This window comes from Phalacrocorax carbo, chromosome Z (assembly GCF_963921805.1).
Source record: "Phalacrocorax carbo chromosome Z, bPhaCar2.1, whole genome shotgun sequence".
In the NCBI taxonomy this organism is placed as follows: domain Eukaryota; kingdom Metazoa; phylum Chordata; class Aves; order Suliformes; family Phalacrocoracidae; genus Phalacrocorax; species Phalacrocorax carbo.
The window spans coordinates 7,861,063-7,885,577 of record NC_087548.1 but is presented as its reverse complement, the minus strand read 5'-3'; the positions used below and the strand labels follow the sequence as shown (position 1 = coordinate 7,885,577).

At 39.5% G+C, this 24,515-nt stretch overlaps 1 protein-coding gene across 1 annotated transcript in view; it reads left to right on the top strand.

Moving 5' to 3' along the window:
- Positions 1-3,225: 3,225 nt before the first annotated feature.
- PIK3C3 (phosphatidylinositol 3-kinase catalytic subunit type 3) overlaps positions 3,226-24,515 on the top strand; it is an 80,854-nt gene continuing 59,564 nt past the window's right edge. Inside the window, exons 1-7 of the mRNA XM_064437727.1 lie at positions 3,226-3,351; positions 5,130-5,318; positions 5,818-5,961; positions 8,211-8,340; positions 15,971-16,057; positions 17,554-17,649; positions 23,727-23,798. Coding sequence (XP_064293797.1) covers positions 3,284-3,351; positions 5,130-5,318; positions 5,818-5,961; positions 8,211-8,340; positions 15,971-16,057; positions 17,554-17,649; positions 23,727-23,798 — 786 coding nt within the window. The 5' untranslated portion in view covers positions 3,226-3,283. The remainder of the gene's footprint in view (positions 3,352-5,129; positions 5,319-5,817; positions 5,962-8,210; positions 8,341-15,970; positions 16,058-17,553; positions 17,650-23,726; positions 23,799-24,515) is intronic.

The following is a 24,515-nucleotide window of genomic DNA, read 5'->3' as shown; positions in this document are numbered from 1 at the left end:
TATATGCAGTTGCCTGCGCACTGTGTATGCTAGTTTGCTCCCAGACTCCCTTCTGGAATGCACTAATTAGTCCCCTTAAAGAAGTAGAGTTGCCAGGATAGTTTGCTGCAGGGTGTGCTGCACATCACCAACACAAGAACAGACCTCCCTTGTTTGACACCCGGTGCTTGGAATAATCCTGCCCTACTTCAGCAGGCCACCAACACTCAACCACCACAACATGCCTGCATGCCATGCCCTAGATGTCACACTATAAAAACTTTCCATCAGAAGTTCCTGCAGACTGCAAAACAACCCTTACATTTTAGCAGGCACTTTGAGCTGGAAAACATACACAGAAATAACTGTCTTTTGGCCACAGGAATGGTCACTGAAGTTTAGAGAGGAGACGGACCAAATATTATTGCAGTTGGGATACAGACGGACCAGTGTGCAGCGGCCAAGTCAAGACAGGGTAGATGTGAGCTGTATGTGCTACTTAATTCATGGGCATCAGCCTGCGTCGGCTGGTTTTAGCAATATAGGTGTTGCCATGAATGCCGAGTGCCCTGAAGGATCCTCAGAAGTGGTAACAGAGAGTACATGGGATAATGCCCCCTTATCTAGCTCTGCATCTGGTCCGTACCAAATGGCTCTGTTCAGCTTTAATATGCTACCTCAGTTGTAGGAGTGTGGCATGTCCTACAGACGCTGCACCCGCTCAGACATCTGTCACCTCCGGCAAGATCTGTGTCAGCACTGTAGGCAATGATCGCCACACATGTATGGTATGTTCATCACTGCATTTTCAAAGTACTTTAGGACCCTTCAAGGTGAAAAATACTCTTTCCTCCTGCCTCTATGGCAGTATTAGAGAACTTATAAGGTTATTAATATGACAAAGTAGTATGAAGCCACGTTTTTGATTGAAATCGCATTTTTTACAATTTTATTGTAAAAAATGTCTTTCCTAAACATTTTTCTCCTCTTTTGACTCCCACAGACCTGATTTACTTCTTTAGTTAGACACACTGGTATCTGAGAAAGTTGGGAAATATACCACTTCAAAAACTTTTTTTAGTGCCAGTTTCAGAGGTCTTCTGTAATTTTTTCCCTTAGCTTCTTTTCTGATAAATAAACAAAACTTGAATAATGAATTTTTTAATTCATGTCTCTGTAATGGTGAAATCAATGGGGAGGTTATTTAACTGATACTAGTAATTCCATTAATTGAAAAAGGATCCAATTTTTCTGGGGACAAATAATACCAAAACAGGTACACACACATGAACGCACTTGCTGCTTACGTACACACAGAGATACACATTGCTTAGCTTTAAAACTGTGAGATTTATTTGTCTTTGAAATTTTTACAGTTTTATGTTTTACTTTTTTGCCACAGCCCAGAATAGCAATAAGTTTGTTTATCTTTGTTACAGAAAGCAGAGATTTTATGTAGAAAACTGGGCTGGAACCAAACTAACAAACAAACAGAAGCCATCAAAAATTACAAGGCAGGCAATAAATGAATGGCAGCTGCCAGAGCTGTAGAAACTATAAATGAGATCAAAAAGTGAAAAAAAATAGGATAGAAAAAGCTGGAGAAAAGATCACTTTTTTTTTTTTAAAAAAAAAAACCAACAAACAAAAGTTATCTTAACATCATCTGTGCAAAGGAATTTGTTAATTTAATTATGTTTAAATGACATTTTGCATTTGTGACATATGCCGGCTTGGCAGTGCTGGAAAGCAAAGACTTAATTTTAGTGATATATGGTTCTGCATCATGGCGTCTTCCAATTTCCCAGTTGTTTTGGAGAAACAGGAAAAAAAAGACCTCCTGGCCATAGTACCCAAGGGGGGAAAAATAGCATTGAGGTGAAATAGTCCTTCTTCCCTTAAAGAAGGGTTCTTTCCCTGCTTCGGCCTCTTTCCCCATTGCTGCTGAATTTCAAGGGAAGAGAACTAGCTGATGATGTGTCCTTCCACCCATTAATGGTTCTTGCTGTGAAAATGGAGGAGAACATGCTGGTTCCAAATGACAATTATATTTTTTTAATATGAGCAGCGCATGCTGGGCGAGAGCACCTATGTCTTGGCGCTTCCTCAGGACTAGTGTTAGTGTTTTGTACAGAGTTACACCAAAACAGCACTTTTTATACTTTTGTTCAGCAGAGGTGAGAAGTTCAGCAGCTGTGGTGGATCATAAAACACAAACCTCCTCTTTAGTTAGCCCCAGCTGCTTTGCCTACATAGACAGAGTAAGCGTAGGATAGTAATGACATGTATATTTTTGTTACTTAAAAGAGCCTGCAATCCTTATTAACCCTTGAAACACTAAGGATTGTCTATAATCATAGAGTTACTTACAATATGTAAGTTGTGGGTGATTTTCAGTTGCCTGTGTTACATGTCGTCCTTCTTTACTCACATTTTACAGTTTTGTTTTCTGTTAGGTGATTGTCACTGATCACCTACTGCTGTTGACAGCTCAGGCCTCAGGAAAAACATAACAAATGAGCAAAAAATGCTCCCAAAGTAAACGTGGTGAGACTCGAGATAAAATCACCACAATGAGTTCAGCAATCAACCTGCAGCGTCCATGTCCTGCACTGTTTGCTGCACGGTGGCAGAAGATGACTGCCATTTCTACCTGGTCTTCTTCAGAGCTGCCTACATAAAGCAATTATTAATTCTAAAATTACCCAGTGTGTGACCACCCCTGGAAAAACATAATCTATACAGTCCATAAACCTCACAGAAGTAGCACCCGCCTTCCAGGGCACGGAAGGGTTTTGGAGATGAGGGATTTGTCTGCTGCGTGGAGAACTACAGCCTGAGGAGATAGTGGGAAATCTGGGTAAACTGCTGGAAAACGGAGCAGGGGCCAGAGCCCTGACGCCGTCACACATATCACGCTGGAGGCTGCTCCCTCTCCACCCTCGGGGGTAAACCCGCCGCCATCTCGCACCCGACTGCGGCAGCGCCCATCTTGCTATGCCTCTCGCGGAAACAGCCATCTTACGTACTGTATCATGGCGGCAACCACGTCGGTTAGGGAAGACGTGGGCGCAGCCATCTTGGGGCCGCCCACTCGGATGATCTCAGGCTGACGGCCATTTTGGGAAAGGGCTCTTCAGTGTGCTGCGGTATCCCCAATCCTTCCTCCCTGAAGCGAGATGGCGGCGGCGGCGCATGCTCAGAGGGAGGCGGCGGCGCGGGCGGCGCTCATGCCCGCTGGGCCGGCTACTGTACTGGAGGGCTCGGGCGCCGCTGAGGGGGCGGGCGGGGAGCGGCGGCAGCCATGGGCGAGACCGAGAAGCTTTATTATGTTTATAGCTGCGACCTGGATATCAACGTGCAGCTCAAGATGTGAGTGAGGGCTCGCAGTGTCCCCCTCTCCCCCGCGAGCGGCCGGGGCTGTCCGTGAAGTGGCCCGGTCCCCTCCGGCGCGGGGGAGGCTGGGCCGCCCGCCCGCTCCCCGGATCTGCGCCGGGTCCGCACGCCCGGCTGCCCCGCGGGAGCCCTGTTGGGCGGCGGCGCTGGCGCTGTCCTCCCTCCCCGATAACACCGGGAGCTCCTGGATGCCGCCGCCGCTGGCCGCTTCCCTCGGGGCGGACGGGCGGAGGCGGCCTGAGGGCGCCCCCCGCCGCCAGGCCGGGCCGTGGGGCGGGGACGGGCAGGGGGCCGCAGGCCGGGGCTCTAAGCTCCTCTCTAAGCGTTTGTGGCCTGAGGTCCTGTAGTGCGGGCGGTGCTCCGAGGGAGGGAGGGTCAGATCGCCAGGTCAGCGTTAGTGTCTGTGACCAGCTGTCACCTGCAGATGTCAGAGCTCACCCCTCAGCGTTAGGGGAAGGAGATGAACCTGCACACTCGTTCCTACTTGTTTGCATGCTCCTTGGAAAGCAAGGTGCTCTTAGCGGGTTCTTTGTTGTAGGTAGATCAGGTGCTGCACCATGTTAGTAAGTTCCTAACTGGGTGTACGCAAGCACTCTGTTGAAGCTGGTGCTATCACGTGCTGGTGTATTGGTGGTTCGTTTTTTAATTTTTAAGTTTGGGATTGTTGTGCATCACAGCAATGGGGTGTTTACATTTGTGGAGGAGGGATGTGGCTGGCTGTAATATGTAGTATACCTAATGTTGCTACTTTAATGTATCTTGCACCTTTTTTGAAAATTGTGGATTCTTATTCAGGGATTGTTTAACCTCTGAATGAAAGATGTTGTTTGAAGTCAGATGCATGTGTCCTCGTTGCCAATTCATTCTGCCTAACAAAAATGTAACTAGTGTCTTTTTGTGCATCAGAGTGTATGTCATCCTGGAATGTGCTATGCTAGTTTCTTGCAATAAACTTGTCCATCTACTCTGAAGTGTTTTTGTGGTACTGATAGATTTATGTTTGCTGGAAGATTGATCTGACATGTTTTTCCATCAGCACCACAATTCCTTTTTTGTTTTCACATGTACATCCACAGTCAGAGATTTAATGTAAATGATTGTTCTAATTGTGTTCTAGCTGAGCCTGGAGAAGTGCCATTGATTTTCTCTAAAACTAGCATCCTGCAAATTGTTGCAGGGATTTAATCAAGTTTGATTTGGATAGTCTGCTTAGTTGGGCTTTGATTTATTGTTGATTTGAGAGATGACTCTCAGCCAAAGCCAGTCATATGCTTTACTTTTCATACAGCTTAAAAATAAGTCTTTCACATCATAGTTGGTTTGTTTGTGGTTTTTTTTTCTTGTTCTGATTTTTTTTAAATAGTATTTGAAGCACATGTAGTCTGATGTTTGTTTTGGTTTTTTAATGTTAGCAGCATATGTCATCTCAGTCCTGCCCTGCTTGGGGTACCTCATTTGATGCTCTCTGAGAATCTACAGGTTGTACTCGAAGAAATTAACTACACTGAAAATGTAAACAAGTAATTTTTCCCTGCTCTTCTTCCCCCATACCTAAATCAGTATTTGTTCATCACTTCACATCCTGAGTTCCTCTCTGGTATTTGGATTTCACTACCAGCCAGTAATGCAAACAGGATAGTTGTAATACTAGGTAATCTAAATATAAGCTATGGAAATACAATAGGATTAAAATAAATATTTGTTTATTTATTTTTTCTCCTCCCCTCCCTTCTTTTTTTTGACTCCCTACATAGAGGCAGTCTGGAAGGTAAAAGAGAACAGAAGAGTTACAAAGCTCTCTTAGAAGATCCAATGCTGAAGTTCTCGGGACTGTATCAAGAAACTTGCTCTGACTTGTATGTAACTTGTCAGGTGTTTGCAGAAGGGAAGCCTCTTGCTCTTCCAGTTAGGACTTCCTACAAAGCTTTTAGCACTAGGTGGAAGTAAGTGGCTGCCGCTTGATTCATGTTCCTCCCAGTTACTGGGGCATCATGTTATATAAATAAATGTATGTTTATTTTTATTTGTGTCAAAAAGATTTGTTTTCTATTGTTTACTTAAGGTCTCTGTGTAGTTATCAAGTGTTGTCCTGTCAGCACAGTCCCAACCTTTTTATGTAATGGGTAGATAATAGAATTGTGATTTTTATCTAACATGGCTCACTACTTAAAAACCTAGGGCCTGGACTAGCGCACTTTCATACTGTTTACTGGACAGACTGATCTTTGGTATTTAGTCGTCAAACTAGGGTATTTTTACTTTGGTCTCTAGCCTTTTAATCATGCTCAAGACAAGTATTTGAATGGTTAAAGCCCAGAGGAAAATAAATAGCCAATCTGCCCATAGAAATTCATACTCTAAGGAGAATTTGGGCTGTATAAACTAATACAGAGTAACTTGAATTCTGAAGCTTTATAATTAATAAAAGGTGTTTCTCTGCAGCTGGAATGAATGGCTGAAACTGCCTGTGAAGTATCCAGACTTGCCTCGCAATGCACAGGTGGCTCTGACCATCTGGGATGTGTACGGACCTGGTAAAGCAGTTCCTGTGGGAGGAACAACCGTCTCACTCTTTGGGAAATATGGGTATACTGCTTCTTTTTCCGTGGTGCATATTTGAAGCTCCCTTGTGAATAGTAAGGCGACAGTGGTTGTTAGAGGTTTTTTTGTGTTTGGTTTCTTTTAAATTTTTTGTAAACCAGGTTAACAGTTCCATGTTTGAAAAATCAGATACGTGGATGGTTTATGCTACTTCTTCCTGAGTGTAACTTCATACATGCTACAGTGTTGTAAAAATAAGACTTCTCTTGTATAACGCTAAAATGTAGGCTTTTTTTTAGATCTGTAAGTTTGGGTTTTAAGGTAGGAAATGCTGAAATCGCTTCATATTTATGTTTTTGTAATGCATGGGTGCCAGTACTGATTACTTATCATATTGATTTAATTGGCTTGCAATTGGGCTGTTAGTGCAATATTATTTATTAGGAATAAAGTGTAACTCAGTAAATAAGGAATTTTGAAAATTCATAATCTGTGGTCCAGTAGAAGCAGTTTAGTAAAACTGTGTGTGAACACTAAGGTGGGAAGGATAACAAGTGTGCTGGAAGGTGACAACACATAAAAATGATCTTGACTAAGTGCAGAGGAGACTAAAGGAAAAATAGAATGCAGTTTAAGGAAAAGTATGAAGTGCTGGTACTTCTTGTACTTTTTGGTTGTAGTTAGATACAGAATGGGGAGCAGCTGCCCAGAAAAACAGAATAGGTTTGGGTTTTAGAGGGAATTTTAAGTTTTGCAAGATGCAGCATCGTGATACTGTTGTGAAATGTGCCAGCAACATTGAATATATGCATAGTCTACAGGTGTGTGTATCAGGGACAATGTTGTATCCTCCTCCTCCATACTTGTCCACTATGCTCAGTTCTATATAACTGACTTTAAGCAAGTTGCTGACTAATGGCAGCTTAAGAGACTCCATATCACTGAACGTCTAGGAAATAGGTGCGATGGAGGAGGAGTAAGGACTAGTGCAACTGAAGAAAAGACCGTAGAAACACCTTTCTAGTACATGGGTAGCATTTTAAAATGGGAAGAAAGAGTCTTTTCTTGTCTTGTCAGTGGATGAGAAGTAATAAGGCTAAACTGAAGTGCAGGGAAAGTTTAGGTTAGCATTAGGAAAGCTGTTCTAGTGACACTCGAATGCAGAAAATGACTGTAGAGAGAGGTTGTGTCTGTCACTGAAGATATTGCTTTGACAAAAAGATTGACATTGCCTTAGGGCAGAAAATTGAAATGGATCAATTGGACTGTGCCCCAAAGACTGCTGGTAGTTTTTAAAGTGGTAGAGTATAGTTCCTGGAAAAAGATAAAATTTTCAAATGAAATTTACTTTTTTCCAGATTGTGTGGCCTGGGGGAAATAGACAGAAAGCAACTAATAATTTCAAAAAATTTTTATTTACTTGTAAATGGAAACACTTGTAATAGTATTCCACAAAGTGATGTGTAAATTCAAGGTCAGATGGTTCTTCTAATCAGTATTTCTCATTTTTATTGGTTGAATTTTTAAAGTGTTCCTTCCAGGTGTATTTACCAGAAGTTGTTAGAGTTAAGTGATCACCTCTTACGGGCAAAACTAATGCACTTGATTTCCTGGGGCATCTTTCCTAGGTAGATCAGCACAAATATGCAGGAAAGCAGAGATTTGCAGAGAAAAGGTGTGGTCAGTTACCCTGTGAAGTTCTGTTCATTGCACAGTTTCAATTAACAATTCAATTTCAAGCACAGATAGAGAAAATGGTGTGTTGTGGGTGTGTTTTTTGTTGTTGTTTATTTTTTTTTGCATTTTTTTTCTATTTTTGTCAGCTCAGAAGGCTGTTTTTTATCAGTTGACCTTCAAAGAAAACTTAGGTAGTTTTTTAGTTGAATTTTTTCAGACTGGCAGACCTAAAGTCAATATTCTAAATTGCAAGTCAGGAGGGATACTTTCTGCTTTATTACAAATAATAAAAAAATGAAGGGCAAGCTCTGTCCTCAGTTTGTGTTTGTACCACCCCACTGACCTTGGGAATTACCCATTTTTCTTCCACTTGCCAAATAAGTTATCTCAGACTTACTAATATTCTTCTAAAACCCATGTGCCAATAAAGGTGAAAGCCATAAAGGGCACAAGGTGGAGTGCACTTCTGCAGTTCAGTTAAGTTATGCATGGCAGTGCATGTTTAGGTTTCGCAAAGGAAGCTACTTCATTTTCTTGAAGCTGCTGCTGTACTTCGATTCCTGACAGTTGTATTATTTTGTATTTACTGAACTGATTCTGCATTTTTTTCCCTGTAGTATGTTTCGTCAAGGAATGCATGATTTGAAAGTCTGGCCCAATGTAGAAGCTGATGGCTCGGAGCCCACCAAAACACCTGGGAGAACCAGCAGCACAGTCTCTGAAGATCAAATGAGCCGCTTGGCAAAGGTGATGGAATAGCAAGTAACATTTAAGGCATATGTGAAAAGCTTGCACTTTCACTGGAGTGAAATGAAGACAGGCTTCTCATGTTGTTTTCTCATGTGAAAGCTGTCTTCCTTTGATTGGTTAGATGTTCCACAGGATTTATACAAATAAGTAAACTAGACCATACTCATTTGCTTCTGAAGTATTTTTCAAAAGGGGACATACAAATACTTTTTAATATATATGGCATTTTGTTGTAAAAATGTAACATCCTAATTCTTTGTAAAGGAGGAAAATGTGAATAAGCTTTGAAGGTGCTTGAAGCCAAAATTCCGTCAGGTTCAGTAAGCTCAGCTCCTAAGAGTAACTTGTGCGGACAGCCTAGTTTCTTTCAGTAGCCATCCTTTAGATTTAAGGCTGTCTGGTGTAGTGTTCAGTTGTGTATGACATACATCTGCATTAGAAAGAATTTGAGTAGAACTGCAAAAATTATCCCAAGTTTGTCATTTAAGCTCATGAATATGTGTGTATATTAGTATTTTCTTCTACCAGCTTGATGGCAGAGCATATTTTTGCCATGAGAGCTACTTCTGTAACTGATCAGTGGATGTTAGTTCTTGAACAGTTTTACTAGCTAATCTCTCTCATTCTTCAAGTCAGCTTACCCCAAGCTTGCCAAATCGCTCAACCCACTTATTTGGTGTACTTTCTAATGGTGTACTGTCACCTAATTTTCATCCTCACCTTTCTGCAACTCCCAGTGAAAGATAGGTCCAGTGCCATAAATATGTCCGTTTTCTCATCTAGAGATTTATCACAGCAATAAACTAACTTTCATTTAGAGTGTCTCTTTTATTAGTGTAGTTCACCTTGAATTTATAATAGAAAACTTAAAGCTTTCTGCCTGTGGTGGTGCCCCATTTCTTGGTCATAGTAGAATAAATCCCCTCTAGCCTGAGGAAGCTTTGCAGACACTAAATATCAAGGCTTGTTTATAGGTTGTCGAATGGTTGCATGGTTCAGGCAGCGGGTCTCTGAGAAAAGATATTAGGCCGTGGGCCTTCCCTTTCATGTTAGTTCTGTTATGCAAACATGACCATACCCTGCCAGTGTTTTTTTTTCTCCTTATCCCTTTGCTCCCTTATGCTCCCTAGCTCAAGAAATAGAAATAATGTAGAGTATTTCTTAAAAATGCCTGGGTCCGTTCTAGACTCTTCTTTTGGCTTATGGGAGACGAGGGCTCAAAGCCTCTGAGGAAAGGGAGGGAATTCTCCTTTCGCATATCAGTTGAGAGTTCTAGTTAATGGCTGATAAAAAGCTAATAACATTTCAGAAGAGAAGAATGGTGGCAGTAAGCTTTTTTGGGAGATACTAATTTCTGAAAGGTGAGAGTGTTTATACTGATACTTTGTTGTGTTCATTTATAAAAACATCTTACCATCAGATGCTAGCAAAGTGAATAGGGTTTCTGGGTAGTGTGTCTGGGAAAGCTTTCATTTGCACAGCTGTTTACATGGGAGATGAGGTTTTTGTGATGTATTGTTCCTGAATAGCTATTGTTTGAGTACAGTCAGCTTCAGTTTTCTATGACTTACTCACCAGCTGCTGAATGCCTTCTGATGCTACTGTATGTGAAGATATAGAGATAGGTAAGAGGAGTAGGACTAATTAAATACGAGTTTGTGTGGACTTTGTTCTTCTTTGTTTGGTTTTTATTCTGTCTATAGGACAGACGTATCATTTATATGTGTAATGATATTGACTGATGTCTGATAGTAGAGGCCAGATCAGAGCCCAGCAGATCACAGAATCCCAGGTTGGAAGGGACCTCAGGGATCATCTAGTCCAACCTTTCTAGGAAGAGCCGAGCCTAGACAAGATGACCCAACACCCTGTCCAGCCGAATCTTAAAAGTGTCCAATATGGCCATGTCAACCACCTCCCTGGGGAGATAAGTAGCTTTTGAGAAGAGTTTGCTAAAGGACATGTTCTCCACCTAAAGGAACTTTCTTGACACACTTCTGAGTTAGTGTGTGTGTATGTGTGGTATTTATTATTGTAGGGAATTTCTGTAAAATCAATGACTGGCTGCTGGAGGAGTTGCGTCCTTTTACCTTAAATAATTGATACTGTGGCAAGTCTCATTCCATGTTGAGGTGCCATATGGTTGTGCTTTTAGAAGACACATGAATGTTGCTTGTAAAATTGCCACTGATTAAAAAGCCATGGCTTTGCATCCTGGGAATCATTGTGAATGCAGATTTTTCCTGTACTAGGGAATATTAATGGGAAGAGCATGGTATACCTTAGCACGCTCAAATATTAATGACATTAAGATGTTTCTCCCATGAGTGGTCTGTTTAATTTATTCTACTTAAACAAAAAGTACTCTTAAGCTCTTTTTGATCCATTAATTTCCCTCACACCTTTGCTGGCTGGATGCAATTAGATAATAACAGTGGTGAGATGGTATCTAAAGGGATGTCTTTTATTCAGTAGCAGATGATGAATGCTTCTTTCCCTGAAGGGAATGCACTAGCTCCTCTCTTATTTTAGTCTTTAAATATTAATCCAAGAGAACAGGTCTTCATGTGTGTATATATGTCTACGGACCTTCTGGGTCTTGTATGGAGGCCTAACTAGTTGCCATATTATGACTCTTTTCCTTTGTGTAAGAGAGGTTTGCAGGTATAAGAGATGAGTAGTTTAAAATATACAGAGTGACTTTTTTCTTTATTCTCAGTGCAGTGAACAAGAAAATGAGTTAAGATTTCGAACCAAGGTATCCAGATAACTTCTTTTGCCAAGGCTCTGATAAGTGCTATCCTAAATCTGTGTATCAATGCTGGATGTGAATATGTGGTATTATGAAAACTTTGATGCATTAGTTTGAGGTAGTGGAAATAAGAGTAGAAATATTTTTGTTAGATTAAAAAGGAGTAGGGAATAATTTAGAAGCGGCTAAAACAGTGGACATGTAAGAGTAAGGAATTTCTTTATTGCTGAGAATGAGAATACCTTTTCTGTGAACTAGGTAGGAGATTTGTGAATGCATTAAGTGATGACGTTATCTCGAAAAGCGGGTTCGTTCGCCTGGTGTGCAAAACGCCAAGCTACACACAGAGCAGAGGTATTTTATTTAATTCATTTTTGTGCAAAGATGGGTGCTAAATGGTAACCCACAAAGCTAGCACACTGCACTGGGAAACTACATGGCGTTTATACAGTTAAATATGTCAGTCACGGCTAATATTCACATGCCTCAGCTAATAATTAGTTAATTTCTTTCTTGCTTGGATGTAACAGTACGGTTCACTTTTAATTTTCCATGCATGCTCATAGGATAAGGAGCTTAATAGAGGAGGGGAAAATTTCTGACCTATGGGCCTGATTTTCAGTAGTATAAGGAGGATGTTTCCTCTGCTGGGCACTTTGTTTTAGTTCTTATCAACAGCCCAATTAGTTGTTCTCCTTGACTATACACTTTATCAGCCTGTTCTCAGTGGCTTCTGAGGTGGGATGTTTGCTCTTATCCATCTCTCAGCTCTTCTCAAGGTTAGAGTCATAAACCAAGTGCTTCTTTATCTCTCAGTTTCTGCCTCTGCCCCTCAACTCCTGTTTTGCCAGGCTCGCATAGTTCATTGTTGTCTTTAGTGAACAGTTCCAGAAATTCCATTTTCTTAGGGATATCAGTGATGCCCAGCCTGCCTGAAACAGTATCTTGGGTTATAACAGGTCCGCATGCTGCTAGTTTTGAAATACTTTATGAAGTTACATGAGGCAAAGGCCAAGTCTTGTATTATCCTTTTAGTACAGTCCTGGCACAATTTGTCTTTGTAATATTGCGGAGATAATATTCTGCAGCCAGTTCATCAAATTCTGCATAACCAAAAAATATTACTATATTGTGCTCCTGTTTACAGTCCTTCTGGTAAGTTGAAACATCCCAAAGAGCGGGTTCCTGTGCTTTGGTTATGTCCAGCATCCTGAAATGTTACTAAGGATTATACTCCCCCCGCCCCCCCGCTCTTCCCTTTCCTTTTGTACTGTTAAATTTCTGAAGTTTATTAAAGCTAATCTGAATATTAGCTATTCCAGAGTTTACTGGAGATAAAACAAATGTAAAAAATCCCCTACTTATATACTGAATGGAGTTAATCAATTCTTAGAAGTTGCGATGGTCTCCTGAAGTTTGTGTCAAAATCTTATTATTTCTGTCAAGATATACTGCGGTCTAGAGTTTAAAGAAATATTAGGTAAATCAGCTGTTTTAAGCAAACAATCTCATAGTCGTTACAGGATTATGATTTTGTGTTTCACAGAACAAGTTCACAACAAAGGGGATCAGATGCTCATGGCTGATTTACTATTTAGTGCTTCTTGAAGTGGCCAGTTCCTAGCAAATCTGAAAATAAGTTGTTTGTTTGTTTTTTTTTAAGAGCAGGACTTTCTTCCCAACTGAATAGCTTTTTGACTGCTTTTTAAATTGTGCCTGCTTTTGAATAGTCCTTTACTTTGGTAGAGCCAATAGTTAACTATACAATAGTTAACTAATATTCAGTGAAAGATTTTATACCTTATCTCTACTAGACTTAGTAGGAACAAAGAATCAGAAAAGCTGAATTATGTAGCATATTTGTGAAGAGCTAAATGTCATGCTTGCTTTCATAAGTAAGCTGCCTTAAAATTTAATTCAGATCTTGAGAGGGCGCAGAGGCTACGTTGTGGGCTGTAGTGTGTTTCAGCTCTTTCTGTCATAAATTGTTTCCAAGAAGACTAAATTAATTGGGAGTTGTTTCCTGCTTACAGGTAGGAACAATATCCAAAATGTTAGAGCATAACACCAAATTAAACTCTGGGGAGGTGAATGGGGGACGGGCGGACGGACCACAATGAAATTGTCTTAAACAGCAAGATGCTCTGTTGTTGGATATGAAGGGCAGTTGATCAAGGTATTAAAAGACAAGGATAAATGCTTACCAGCTAATCTTTGACAGATCTGTTCCACTAATAAAAGAACACCTGTAGGGAGACTGCAGGACACTGAAATTTCATTTAATTAATGGTTTTAATGGCTGTTTACAGTCTTCTGCAGTCTAGACAATTATTTGACTCTTAGTCAGCATTGCTTCTAAGAGATACAAAAAGCTATTTGATTCTGAGTTTGTCATAATCTACTCTCCAGATCAGTCAGCGTCTGTACCTGAACATGAAGCTCATGCTCTTTTCAGAGTCCATCATGATGGGGTTTGCATTTAGCCCAGGTCATCCGTGGCATGTAATGATACTTGTGCCCATAGTGCTAGGATATCAATTTACTGGGCATTTGCATGAGAATAATGAAACAGTGCTACTGGTGCAAACTCTTAACCTTTTCTTCACAGTGATTTTTTTGTACCTATAGGGGCAAGCTACTGAAAAGTGAAGTGCGGGTATCTGACCAACTGTGCAACTTATACAACTCCCAGCATAATGCAAGTCTTATGTGTCTTTTTTTTATAGTAACCTCATCTCCAGATCTATATGGAAGAAGTAGGCTGCTGTTGTGTATCCTGTGTGCTACATACAATATGTTCCACTCATATGCTGTCCTAGTACTCTTTGTGTATTACCTGTCCCATTGTTGTCAGCTAGGCAAGAAATGGCACCTGGTGTGCCATTGTTCAGATTGAAGTGCTCATGGGTGGGCTGGTTGACCACAGAAAAAAGCTGATGAAGTAGTAGTTGTAACCCCTTAATAGGAATAATTTTGAGGGTCTCTTCACTAGCCATTTTTAGACAGATACTGGTTTCTTTGAAACATGAAAGAACTTGATGTCTTCTAATCCCTTTTCATGTCTTCTTGCATGCTGCAAGAATTACTAATTTCTTGAGGAGTGCTTGTGATTTCTTAGGAGCTGAAAGGATGATTCTTGCTCATATTGGTGTGGTCTTCTGCTGAATTACTGACAAACTATTGTCAGTCGGTGCTTCTGAAACTACAGGTACTATGGCTTATAGCTTACTTATCTTCTCTTCCACTCTTCTGTTAGGTAGTCCTTTAAACAACTCCAATTCCTTGCTATCTTTACAGCAACATGTAGATGTAGGAGTAAAACTTGAACTACTTTTCAGATGACTAAAAAGAAGGTGAGAACAAGCTGTGACTTGCTGTGAGTAAGTCTTTGGCTGACCTTTTGCAATGCGAAGTTCCCCTCAAAGAACCAAGATGATCAAAGGACTGGGAAGCTGCCATATGAAGATAGGCTGGGAGAACTGATTTTGTTCAGCCTTGAGAAAAGGAGGCTTAGAGGGGATCTCATCACCATGTACTAGTACTTAAGGGGTAGCTACAAAGAAGATGGAGACTCCCTTTTAACACGGAGTCACATGGAGAGGACAAGGGGGAATGGAGACAAGTTGCTCTTGGGGAGATTCTGATTGGACAGGAGAGGGAAATTTTTCACACTGAGGACAGTCACCCATTGGAATAATCTCCCCAGGGAAGGGGTGGACTCGGCCACATTGGACACTTTTAAGATTCGGCTGGACAGGGTGTTGGGCCATCTTGCCTAGACTGGGCTCTTCCTAGAAAGGTTGGACTAGATGATCCCTGAGGTCCCTTCCAACCTGGGATTCTGTGATTAACTTATTTTGGTAAGGCTGACAAGGGCAGAGTTATTAAATTTGAATATTTTTTGAAATATCTTCATTTTGTTTGACTTGGCGAGTTTTATTATATGAAACATAGCAACAGAAAAAAATATTTTTATGTGACTTTGCTTAAAAAATAGGTTCCTATTTTTAATGTGTTAATTCGGTGGTGAAGTGCATGGAACATGGTTTTGGTTTCTGACGTGATTGATGTTTTAGACAGTAGAATTATTTTTATAGCACTGTTTTCCCAAAAGGTGAGTTAGTTTGCCTGGTGTGCAAAATGCCAAACTACCACAGAGCGGAGGTATTTTATTAATTTCATTTTTGCACAAACATGGGTGGTAGGTGGTAAGTCCACAAAGCTAGCATGCTGCACTGAGAAACTACAAGATGTTTATACAGTTAAATGTGTCAATACAGCTAATACTCACATGCCTCAGCTAATAATTAGTTATTTTCTTTTTCATTTCAACTTAAAGGTACTACTTCCTTTAAATTTTCCATGCATGCTCAGAGAATAAGGGGCTCATTTGAGTAGGGGGTTTTCTGGTCTATGGGCTTGAATTTTAGTACTATAACGAGGATAGTTCAGCTAAAGCACACTTAGTTTTAGTTCTTACCAACATCCCAATAGTTGTTGTCCTTGACATTCCTTCCTCAGCAGCTGCTGAGGTGGGATGTTCCCTTTTATCAGTCTCTCAGCTTTCCTCAAAGATATAGTCATAAAACAAGTGCTTCTTTATCTCTCAGTTCCCATCTGTGGCTGCCAAATTCTGTTTTGCCAGGTTCACATGGTTCGTTGTTATTACGTAGCAGAAAATTCCATTTTCTTTGGGGTATTGGCATGGCTTAGCTGTTTACAAGGATCTACTACGTGTGTACTGTTCAAGCATGTTTTGCAGTTCCTTTATTTTTCCCCCTGATTTTATGTTAGTGTCTCTGTAAAATTATAGCTTTGATATTCTTTTTCTTGTTCCCACCAATTTAAGTATTATCGTTGTGTGTTTTCATGCAGCTCACAAAGTCTCATCGACAGGGTCATATGGTGAAAGTGGACTGGCTGGACAGACTGACCTTTAGAGAAATAGAAATGATCAATGAGGTAGGCCATGGTACATCAGATTTGTAATGTTTTTTGGGATCTCGCTAATATGGAACCTTTGCTTGCTTAGGAGACTAACTCAGAGCACTTGTCCTAGTTTTCTTCAACCACCGGTGTATATGACAAAAGGAAAAAAAAATTCTTTAATTTTCCAAAGTTGATTTTACTTTGGCAATAACGAGAATAGATGTCTGTCCTATCAGTTGTCAGCTTCAAGTGAACCTGAACACAGAAGAGAAAATTTATTAATAACTTGGAATAGCTTGGAACAGATACTGCTAGGTATAACTTAACTCTAGGATTTAGATTGTGATGGGAAGCTTTTTTGGATGTACAGGCCATACCTTGGTTTTAGACCTGGTCAGCTTTACTGGTTCTGCTTTTGCATGCTAAGGAAAAACACTTGTAAAATTTGAATAAATATTAGAAAAAACAAAAATGGGGGGAGGGGGAACCAACCAAACAAAAAAAACCCCCAACAAAACCCCACCAAAAACTAGTAGTTAACTGAATGAGGTGTTAACCCTCAGTGAGCAAAATTGACCCAAAACTGTTAAGTAATTATATTCATCTTAACAGAACTCCTTTGTTTTCTTAGTGCTGAGATTTTTGTTGTCCTGTTTATAATTAGTCTTTGGGGTGAGTCTTCTTGAACTTAAATTTTTGTTTTTATAAACCCTATGGCATTTTTTTGAGAACTCAGCCTATCCACCCCCTTCCTTTTCTGTAAAAATACAGAAAACTAAAAATTCCTGATTCCTAGAGCTGTGCCTTAAATGCAGAACTGCTTTGCCTATGCTAGAAATTCAGTCCATTATTAATGAATGAAACTTGAGCTTCTCATTATTAAAGGAGATACTTACTTTTTTTATTAAATATATGTTCCTGGTAGCAGTTATGTATAACTTCTTTCTTGTTTCCCACATATATTTTAAAATTCTAAGCACTTTTTCTAGGTAAAGCATTTAAAAAATGCATACATGAGCAAAACTTTGTCTGAAAGTGAATGAGCTGCAAATGTAATCTTGCAGTCCAAGTTTAATTTGTTTCTTTCATGGTTTTATCTGAAACAGTGATTTTTTTTTTTTTTTTCCTTCCCCCCCCCCCATCTTTTTGACTCTGACATGCATAATTGTGTGGCATGATTTGGAAGAAAAAATCCCACACAAAACCCAACTGTCAGCTGCTTATCTTTCATTGCCTTTTTGCAGACTTTTAGTCCACAGTTGTAAGCCGCTGATGAAAGCAGTGAGATTTTTCTGTTACATGTGGATGTTTATCATGAAGTGGGAATGTAAGGAAGTAAGAGTGGCAGGAGGTAGGTGATACAGTCTCAAGTAGTGCTATGGAATGATTACCTGAATAATTGCTACAACAACTGATAATCCAATTAATCAGTTACAGCACAGAGGAAGTAGGGTAATTGCTGCACCGAGAATGCTGAAGATTGATGCACTTTAATATGTGATACACATCTGTGGTGGTTCTCTTCTCAGAGGGAAAAACGAAGTTCTAATTTTATGTACCTGATGATTGAATTCCGTTGTGTCAAGTGTGATGATAAAGAATATGGAATAGTTTACTACGAAAAGGTATGTGCCTTACAGGTTTTATGCTCTTCTTTAAAAAGCAAGATATGCACCTGAAATGGATAGGTTTTTCTGCTGAGGTGAAATATTCTTTGGCAGGATAGCAGCAGACAGCTGTCAGTGGCACCTGTTTATGTACATACAAATCAAATAGTATAGATGCAACAAGATTGCAGAAGTCAATCATTCAGGTAATACAGTTCAAGATTACAGAATGTAATAAGTGTGAGTGATTAAAAACTTTTTGATTTATGGTTCCTTTCATCATCCAGCAGTACTTTCGGAGTAGCTGTATGTAAAATTCTGTCTTACATCAGGAAGAAATGTGCCTGTATTGATTGGTAACTTTATAAAACATAAGTTATTAAAACATTGTGCAGGAGCTTTGCTGGTGAACACTTTCCCTAAAATGAACAAATATAAAAGTTTAGTCTTTCATGCTGAAAACGCTTTGGAAATCATTACGTAGAAGACTTCTGGATTGGAAAGTCTTGCATCTTTTCTGTTTACTAAACAGATCTCCAAAGCCATGGCTCCAGTGGTTTTTTTTACGAGTTCAAATTTATTGGAGCGAAGGACTGGCAGACATCAGTGTGGCACTGGAAGGCATCAGTACTTTTATGGACCTCTGTATTGTGGAAAGACCCACTGAAATAGAAGAAGCACTATACCTATAATCTGGTTTCAGAAAATCTTGTCAGTAATTGCCTTTTAAACCTTTCAGTATGCTTAGTTTCACAAGAAGTCAAAAGTTACTGAATAATACAGCTTTTATGGGAAAGAGAAAGAAGGCAGAAAAGGAGACTCCAGTCCTGTTGAGATCAAAAGCACTAACTTTAAGCAACATCTGTTTTGAGAATTTACAAGAATCTGTAATTCAGTACACAAAAAGTTAATGCAATGGGAAATAGATTACAAGTATTTCTATGTATGTGACATTACCAGTTGATCTGGACAGAACAACTGTGACCTAACTTAAGATTCTTGAAGAAGGTAGTGAAAATTATAGTAATAAGTTGCAAAAAGCAGGATTCCACACAAAAAAATTCAGAGAAGGCACAGATCAGAGTCTGCCTTAACTGTGTGATCTGTCCCAAGTTGAAGCTTGTGAATATTTGAAAAACGAGCTGCTTTAATGCTATTAATGTAGCCCTTAACAGAGATGTCATTGTAGAAGAAGCTCTAAGGTTATTTTTCAAATTGGTATAGTCATAACAAAAAAAAGTGGATGTTTAAGAAGTTGTCTAAGTCCTTGCTAAAGCTGTGTCATGCAGATGTGCTAGAAAAATAATTAATGTGGATGCCCACATTCTGTGCACATATCCCATATAGTGGTGGCAGCTTTTGTAATGCTTCTGGAGGAAGTGGTTCCACTTGTCACTTAGTGTTTCCTCACACAGCCTGGGGCAAATATGTCGGGCGTGTTGGGGCAAGCGGGCGGGGGTGTTGCATTTCGCGATTTTTTTTTTTTGGTGTGTGTTATTTCCCCCCCCCCCCCCGATGTGTTGGGTTTATTGTTGTTGTTTGATTGGTTCTGGGTTTTTTTTCTTTGATTATTTGGGGTTTTGGGGCGGTTGTTCATTGGTGGTTTTTTTGTGGGTTTTTTTGGGGTGTGAGTTTGGTGGTTTTTTAGTTTGGGCTGTGGTGGGCTTCTTGTGGGCTTTTTTTGTTGTAGTTATTGTGGGTTGTTTTGGTAAATTTGGTGAAACTGTGCCTTATGCAGATGTCTAAGTTAGATGTTTAGCATTTCTTTTTGTGGACTGTAGCTTACAGTGGAACCTCTCCCTAACCTTCCAAGTCTTTGCCTTCAGATACCTTGTTTCAAAGTTCTTTTATACACTTATCTTAGAACCAGCTTTTGTAGAGGACCTTACTATTAAAAAACTCCCTTGTGTTACAAATCGGAATGAAACCTACAATGTGTCAGATGCCTCCATAAAATAAAATACAGTTATTTACTTCTGTGGAAATCAAGGAAATATTCTTCTGGAGGGCATAGTAGAATATGATCAAAATATTGAAACATTTTACTAACCTTTAGCTTTTTACATTAGAATGTGCTGTACTTGTCACAGGTGCAAACAGATGAGCATGGCTGCTGGGAAGCTTTGTGTCTTCTGGCTCTTTTATTTTTATAGTTGAATGTGACATTCCTAAAAATGATTTATCTCCCGCACCTCCAGAAACCTACTATTGTAGTTGAATTATTCCTGACTTACACACACAACTTTTTTTGTCATTGTTACGGTTTTACAGATGTGTGAAGTGCTGGGAAGAAGATTCAGACTTCAAGCATGCATCTTTCTTTTAACAGATATTTCTGAAGCATATTAAAAGTGCGTGGAACAAAATAACTATGAATTGGCTGCTGTTGTGGCAATAAAGTAACTGAATGTGTAATAGTACATGTTAAAGCTATAACTAACTGAAGTTTGAGGGATTTGTTGCTATGAAGTAGCTTTTCAACAAATTCTTGACCCTCTTCTGGCAGCAGTGGGAAACAGTACATAAATTAGTGCCTGTCTTCTCAGTTTTGTCATCCTTCCAATTACAGTGTACAGTATACATATCCAGCATCACCAATCCAGTATATTGAGTCTAATGAAAGCAGCTTCTGTTGTCACCTGCCTGTGACCGATCGTCAAAGTGGAGATTACTTGTCGCAGTTTTGTTGATAAATTTGCTTTTAAGTGTTTACAAAGAAGTAGGCTGTTAAACAGTGGCTGATGGAATTTGAGATTCTTTGACTCAACATTCAGTTACAGTGAAGTGAAGTGGCAGTGGCTCTTTCCATGTTCTGTTAACTTTATTTTAATACAGCATTCAAGGCATGAAGGATAGCAGTGTGCTAGTAACAAGAGCATCACTTCTGAGTCTTCATTTAGGCAAAAATTTGGTGTGTCTTTCAAGTGCAAATAACACCAGCATTTAACATTAATGTGTTTTTGTGCAGTTTTCAAGTGAAAACTTTGTTTGAATAAATAAATAGATTGTACGGCTGCATCCAGTTTATTTAAATCAAACTACTTTTTTCTTTATCAGAGCCTTTTTCATGGCTTGAAAGAAGTGTCTACAGCATTGTGTGTCCATTTACTTTTTGTCTGGGAGATGTTGGATCCCATTGGTGTTACTTGAAATGGTGTTTTGACTAAAGAATAAGATGAATACAACCTCCTTTTTTACTGATCTTGTGAAACTGATTTTTCAGTCAGCAAGGTGTTTAAAAATCATTCTTTTAACACAAATCTTGGAAAAATCCTGAATCTTGGTTTTAAAGGGTGTTGTAAACATTTTTATGTTAGTCCTGGAAGGCTTTGTGCCATTTTTTACTGTAGTTTTATAAGGAAGCAAATTTTAGGGAATTGGGCTTTTCTCATTCTCCTAAGTTCTGAGTTGGTAGTAGCTGTCACTGGCTTTTGATTGTGGGGTGAGTGCTCCATTTTTACCAGCCTAAAATCTCTGTCAGATTCTTCCCTTTTACAACTATTTTATCTGAATATTTTCATGGAGAGAAAGATGCAGCAGCATGGGTATTATTACTGCTTATCCATAGAGAATTCACATGGGATATGGATGTTTTAAATGCTTTAGCAGGAGTCTGAACGTTTATTAGTTGCTAGTGAATCCATTCCTGTGTCAAGTTTTTCCTATAGCGCTTTTATGTGAAGGGACAAAACAGAGTGGAGACTTGTCTCTAGGGGATTGGTAATCCTTTGTTTTATAAATGTCAAGTCAGATTGCAGATAGTAGATAGAAATTGGTCTGTCATCAGATGTGTTTCTTTTCAGAAAGATTCCCCCGCCCCCCAACAATTTGATTGTTTTTTATATAATTTGACCTTATAAGACTAGTGTAAAATAATCTGAAAGTTCTGTCTGATGAGATGGCAGAGATTTTAGTGCTGATCTCTCAGGGCTGATCTGTCAGTGTGACTCAAAGTTCAGTCTACCGTTACAGTGATACAGTAGTATTTTGTTATAATAGAAATACTTTGGAAATAGTATTAATTCTATATGATTAGATAAGTTCAGTATTTAGGCAGTATAGTTTTAGAATGAAGAAACTTGTAATCAAATGTCCTCTTTGACCTCCCCAGCACTTGCATGCATACTTTTTTTTAAAGACTAATGGAAAGAGCAATCCTCCTTATGTTCTGGGATCATCACTGGCCACAGCCAGGTCTTTGTGTATTTCCCTTAACTAGGAAGAATGTGTGTGTAGTTACTGTCATTACTTTGACTGTAAAATTATTACTTCATAAAGGCACAGGAAACTAAATAATATTATAGAAGTGTCTTCCTGAACATGCATTTTAGTAATAAGAGATTTTTTTTACTGTAGTCAGCTGCACAAAATTTATGGAGCTAGAAAAAAATGGTTCTCCTGAAATGTTAATGGCAGTTTTAACCCTTCTCTCTTGTTGACTTCTTATGGTTGTTTTTTTTTTCCTGGGGTAGAGTTTTTCTTCAAGGTAGCTGGTGCAGTGCTGTGTTTTGGACTTAGTATGAGAATAATATTGATAACACACCGATGTTTTAGTTGTTGCTGGGTAATGCTTGTACTAGTCAAGGACTTTCCCAGCTTCCCACGTTCTGCCAGGTGCACAGGAAGCCGGTAGGGGAGGGGGCACAGCCAAGGCAGCTGATCCAAACTGGCCAAAGGGATATTCCATATCATGTGACATCATGCCCAGTATATTAACTGGGGGCAGCTGGCCACGGGAAGCAGCAGCTGCAGCTCAGGGACCAGCACCATCAGTTTGAGGGTGGTAAGCAGTTGTATCTCTTCTTGTGTGGTTTTCTTTTTCCCTTCTCCTGAGGTTTCACCTCTCGTTTGCTCTTGTTATTTTCCGTTTCATCATACTATTACTACTACTACTATTATAATTATTAAGCTGTTCTTATTTAAACCCAGGAGTTTTCTTACTTTCACCCTCTGATTCTCTCCCCTATCCCACTGGGGTGGGGGAGTGAGCGAGTGGCTGTGGGGCGCTTAGTTGCTGACTGGGGCTGAACCATGATATTTGTTTGTCCACTGATACGAGCTCCTCACTTATTTGAAAGTTACCCCTAAAAAGTATGAAAGCAAAGCTATCCCAAAAGGCATATGTGATTGCAAAAGCAGGAGGAAAAAAGGAGGAGGGTGGAGGCAGAAGCAAACCAGAGCCAGTTATTTCAAAATTTACAATAGGGGAAATATTGACATATCAACAAGAACTTTATGCTGAGCTGAAATTTACTCCAAAATAAATGAGAACAAACTAAGTATAAATGTAGCATAGCACATACTATGCTGGAATTGTCTTGTTTTCTGTTTTCATTTAAAAGACAGTATAAAACAGTAAATGTTTATCCGTTACACTCCTAAGGTAAAAAAAAAAAACAAAACCAAATGGCTGGAAGAGAGAAATAGAATTGCTGTTTCTGTGATGTGGTGACAGGCTTTGTATTTTTTCCTTATGCCTGGTTCCAACAGAAAACTTCTAGCTTCACCTTTCCGTTGTTTATGCAGCAGCAGGTTAGACTTCTCTAAGGAAGACTAGCAGGCTACCGTTGTACTGCTTCAGAGCAGCACAGCATGAACTTCTAGAACAGACTGTCATGCTCCATATGCCGTAGATAGATGCACGTATATTTTCATAAATTTGTGTTTCACGGAGCCTGTATGTTGAATTATTAGATATTTTCTGCAACATAGTTGTTACTTCCAGGAAATTTTTTTTTTTTTGGTGGAAATACATACCCCGATTTGGTTTCTCTTTGTGCTTCCAGAGGGGACATGTAAAGAAAATGGCAAATTGCTCCACTTACCTGTGTGCCAGCATGGTAGTGAGTTGCCAAACTGTTCCTCCTTGGGTGAACTTCCATCTGTCTTGCCACCTTGTTTATCTTCTGGCAAAAACTAACATGAAAAAGAATCTATTTCTTACTTCCTGTTTTCCCCTTTATAACTATCAAAAGTCATCAAGCTGCAGTTGCATCATTATTTCACTGTTGTCTAACTCACAATATATTAATATGACATGTTGCTTTTATCCTAAAACTTGATGTTTAATACGCTTTTAACTTTTTGTCATTCAGGATGGTGACGAGTCATCTCAAATTTTAACAAGTTCTGAAATTGTTAAGATTCCAGATCCCCAGATGTCTGTGGTAAGCAATGCTCTATGCAATGCAGTCTGTATTATAGTATTTTTGTTGAAGTTTTCATAAATAGATATAAAGTTTACCTATATTACCTATATAGTTTACCTATATTGCTGTCTTCAATATTTAAAATTTCCAGTGGAAAGGTGTATTTGACCAGTTGAGAAATATCAGTGGGCTTCCTGTATTTTTTTTCCTGCTTCTAGATTAAAATATAAGAATTGATTTAATGCTGCTTCTTTCCATACTGAATGCACTTGCTTCTGAGGTGTAGGAAAGCAGACAAGGGAGATTGTTGGCAAAAGAGGTCAGAGGGTGGGAATATAAGGTAAGAGGGAGCTGAAGAACAGAAATTTAGCAGAAGGTGCAGTAACTCTTGGTCACTTCATCTGTTAAAATATTTTCTCCCTACACTCTCTTGTATGTTGTCTTTCATGTAGACAGTGCCTAAGTACAGTTCTAGAAAAGATTTCCATTATTGTGGATGCCAATTCAGTGGGACTGGTATTGGCAGCTTTGGGAACCTTAATGTAAGTGGGCTTCTACTGGCAACACTGTTTGAGCACTGTGTAATCTAACACTGCAAGAGCAAGTCTGACAATGCTGAAAACTGCCTTGGCTGCTGAAATCTCGTTGACACTATGGCTCCTTTTGTGGCTCCTACAGTTGCTAACATGGTATTAACAGTGGGAAAACTTTTTGAGAAGTTTTTCTTGCATACAA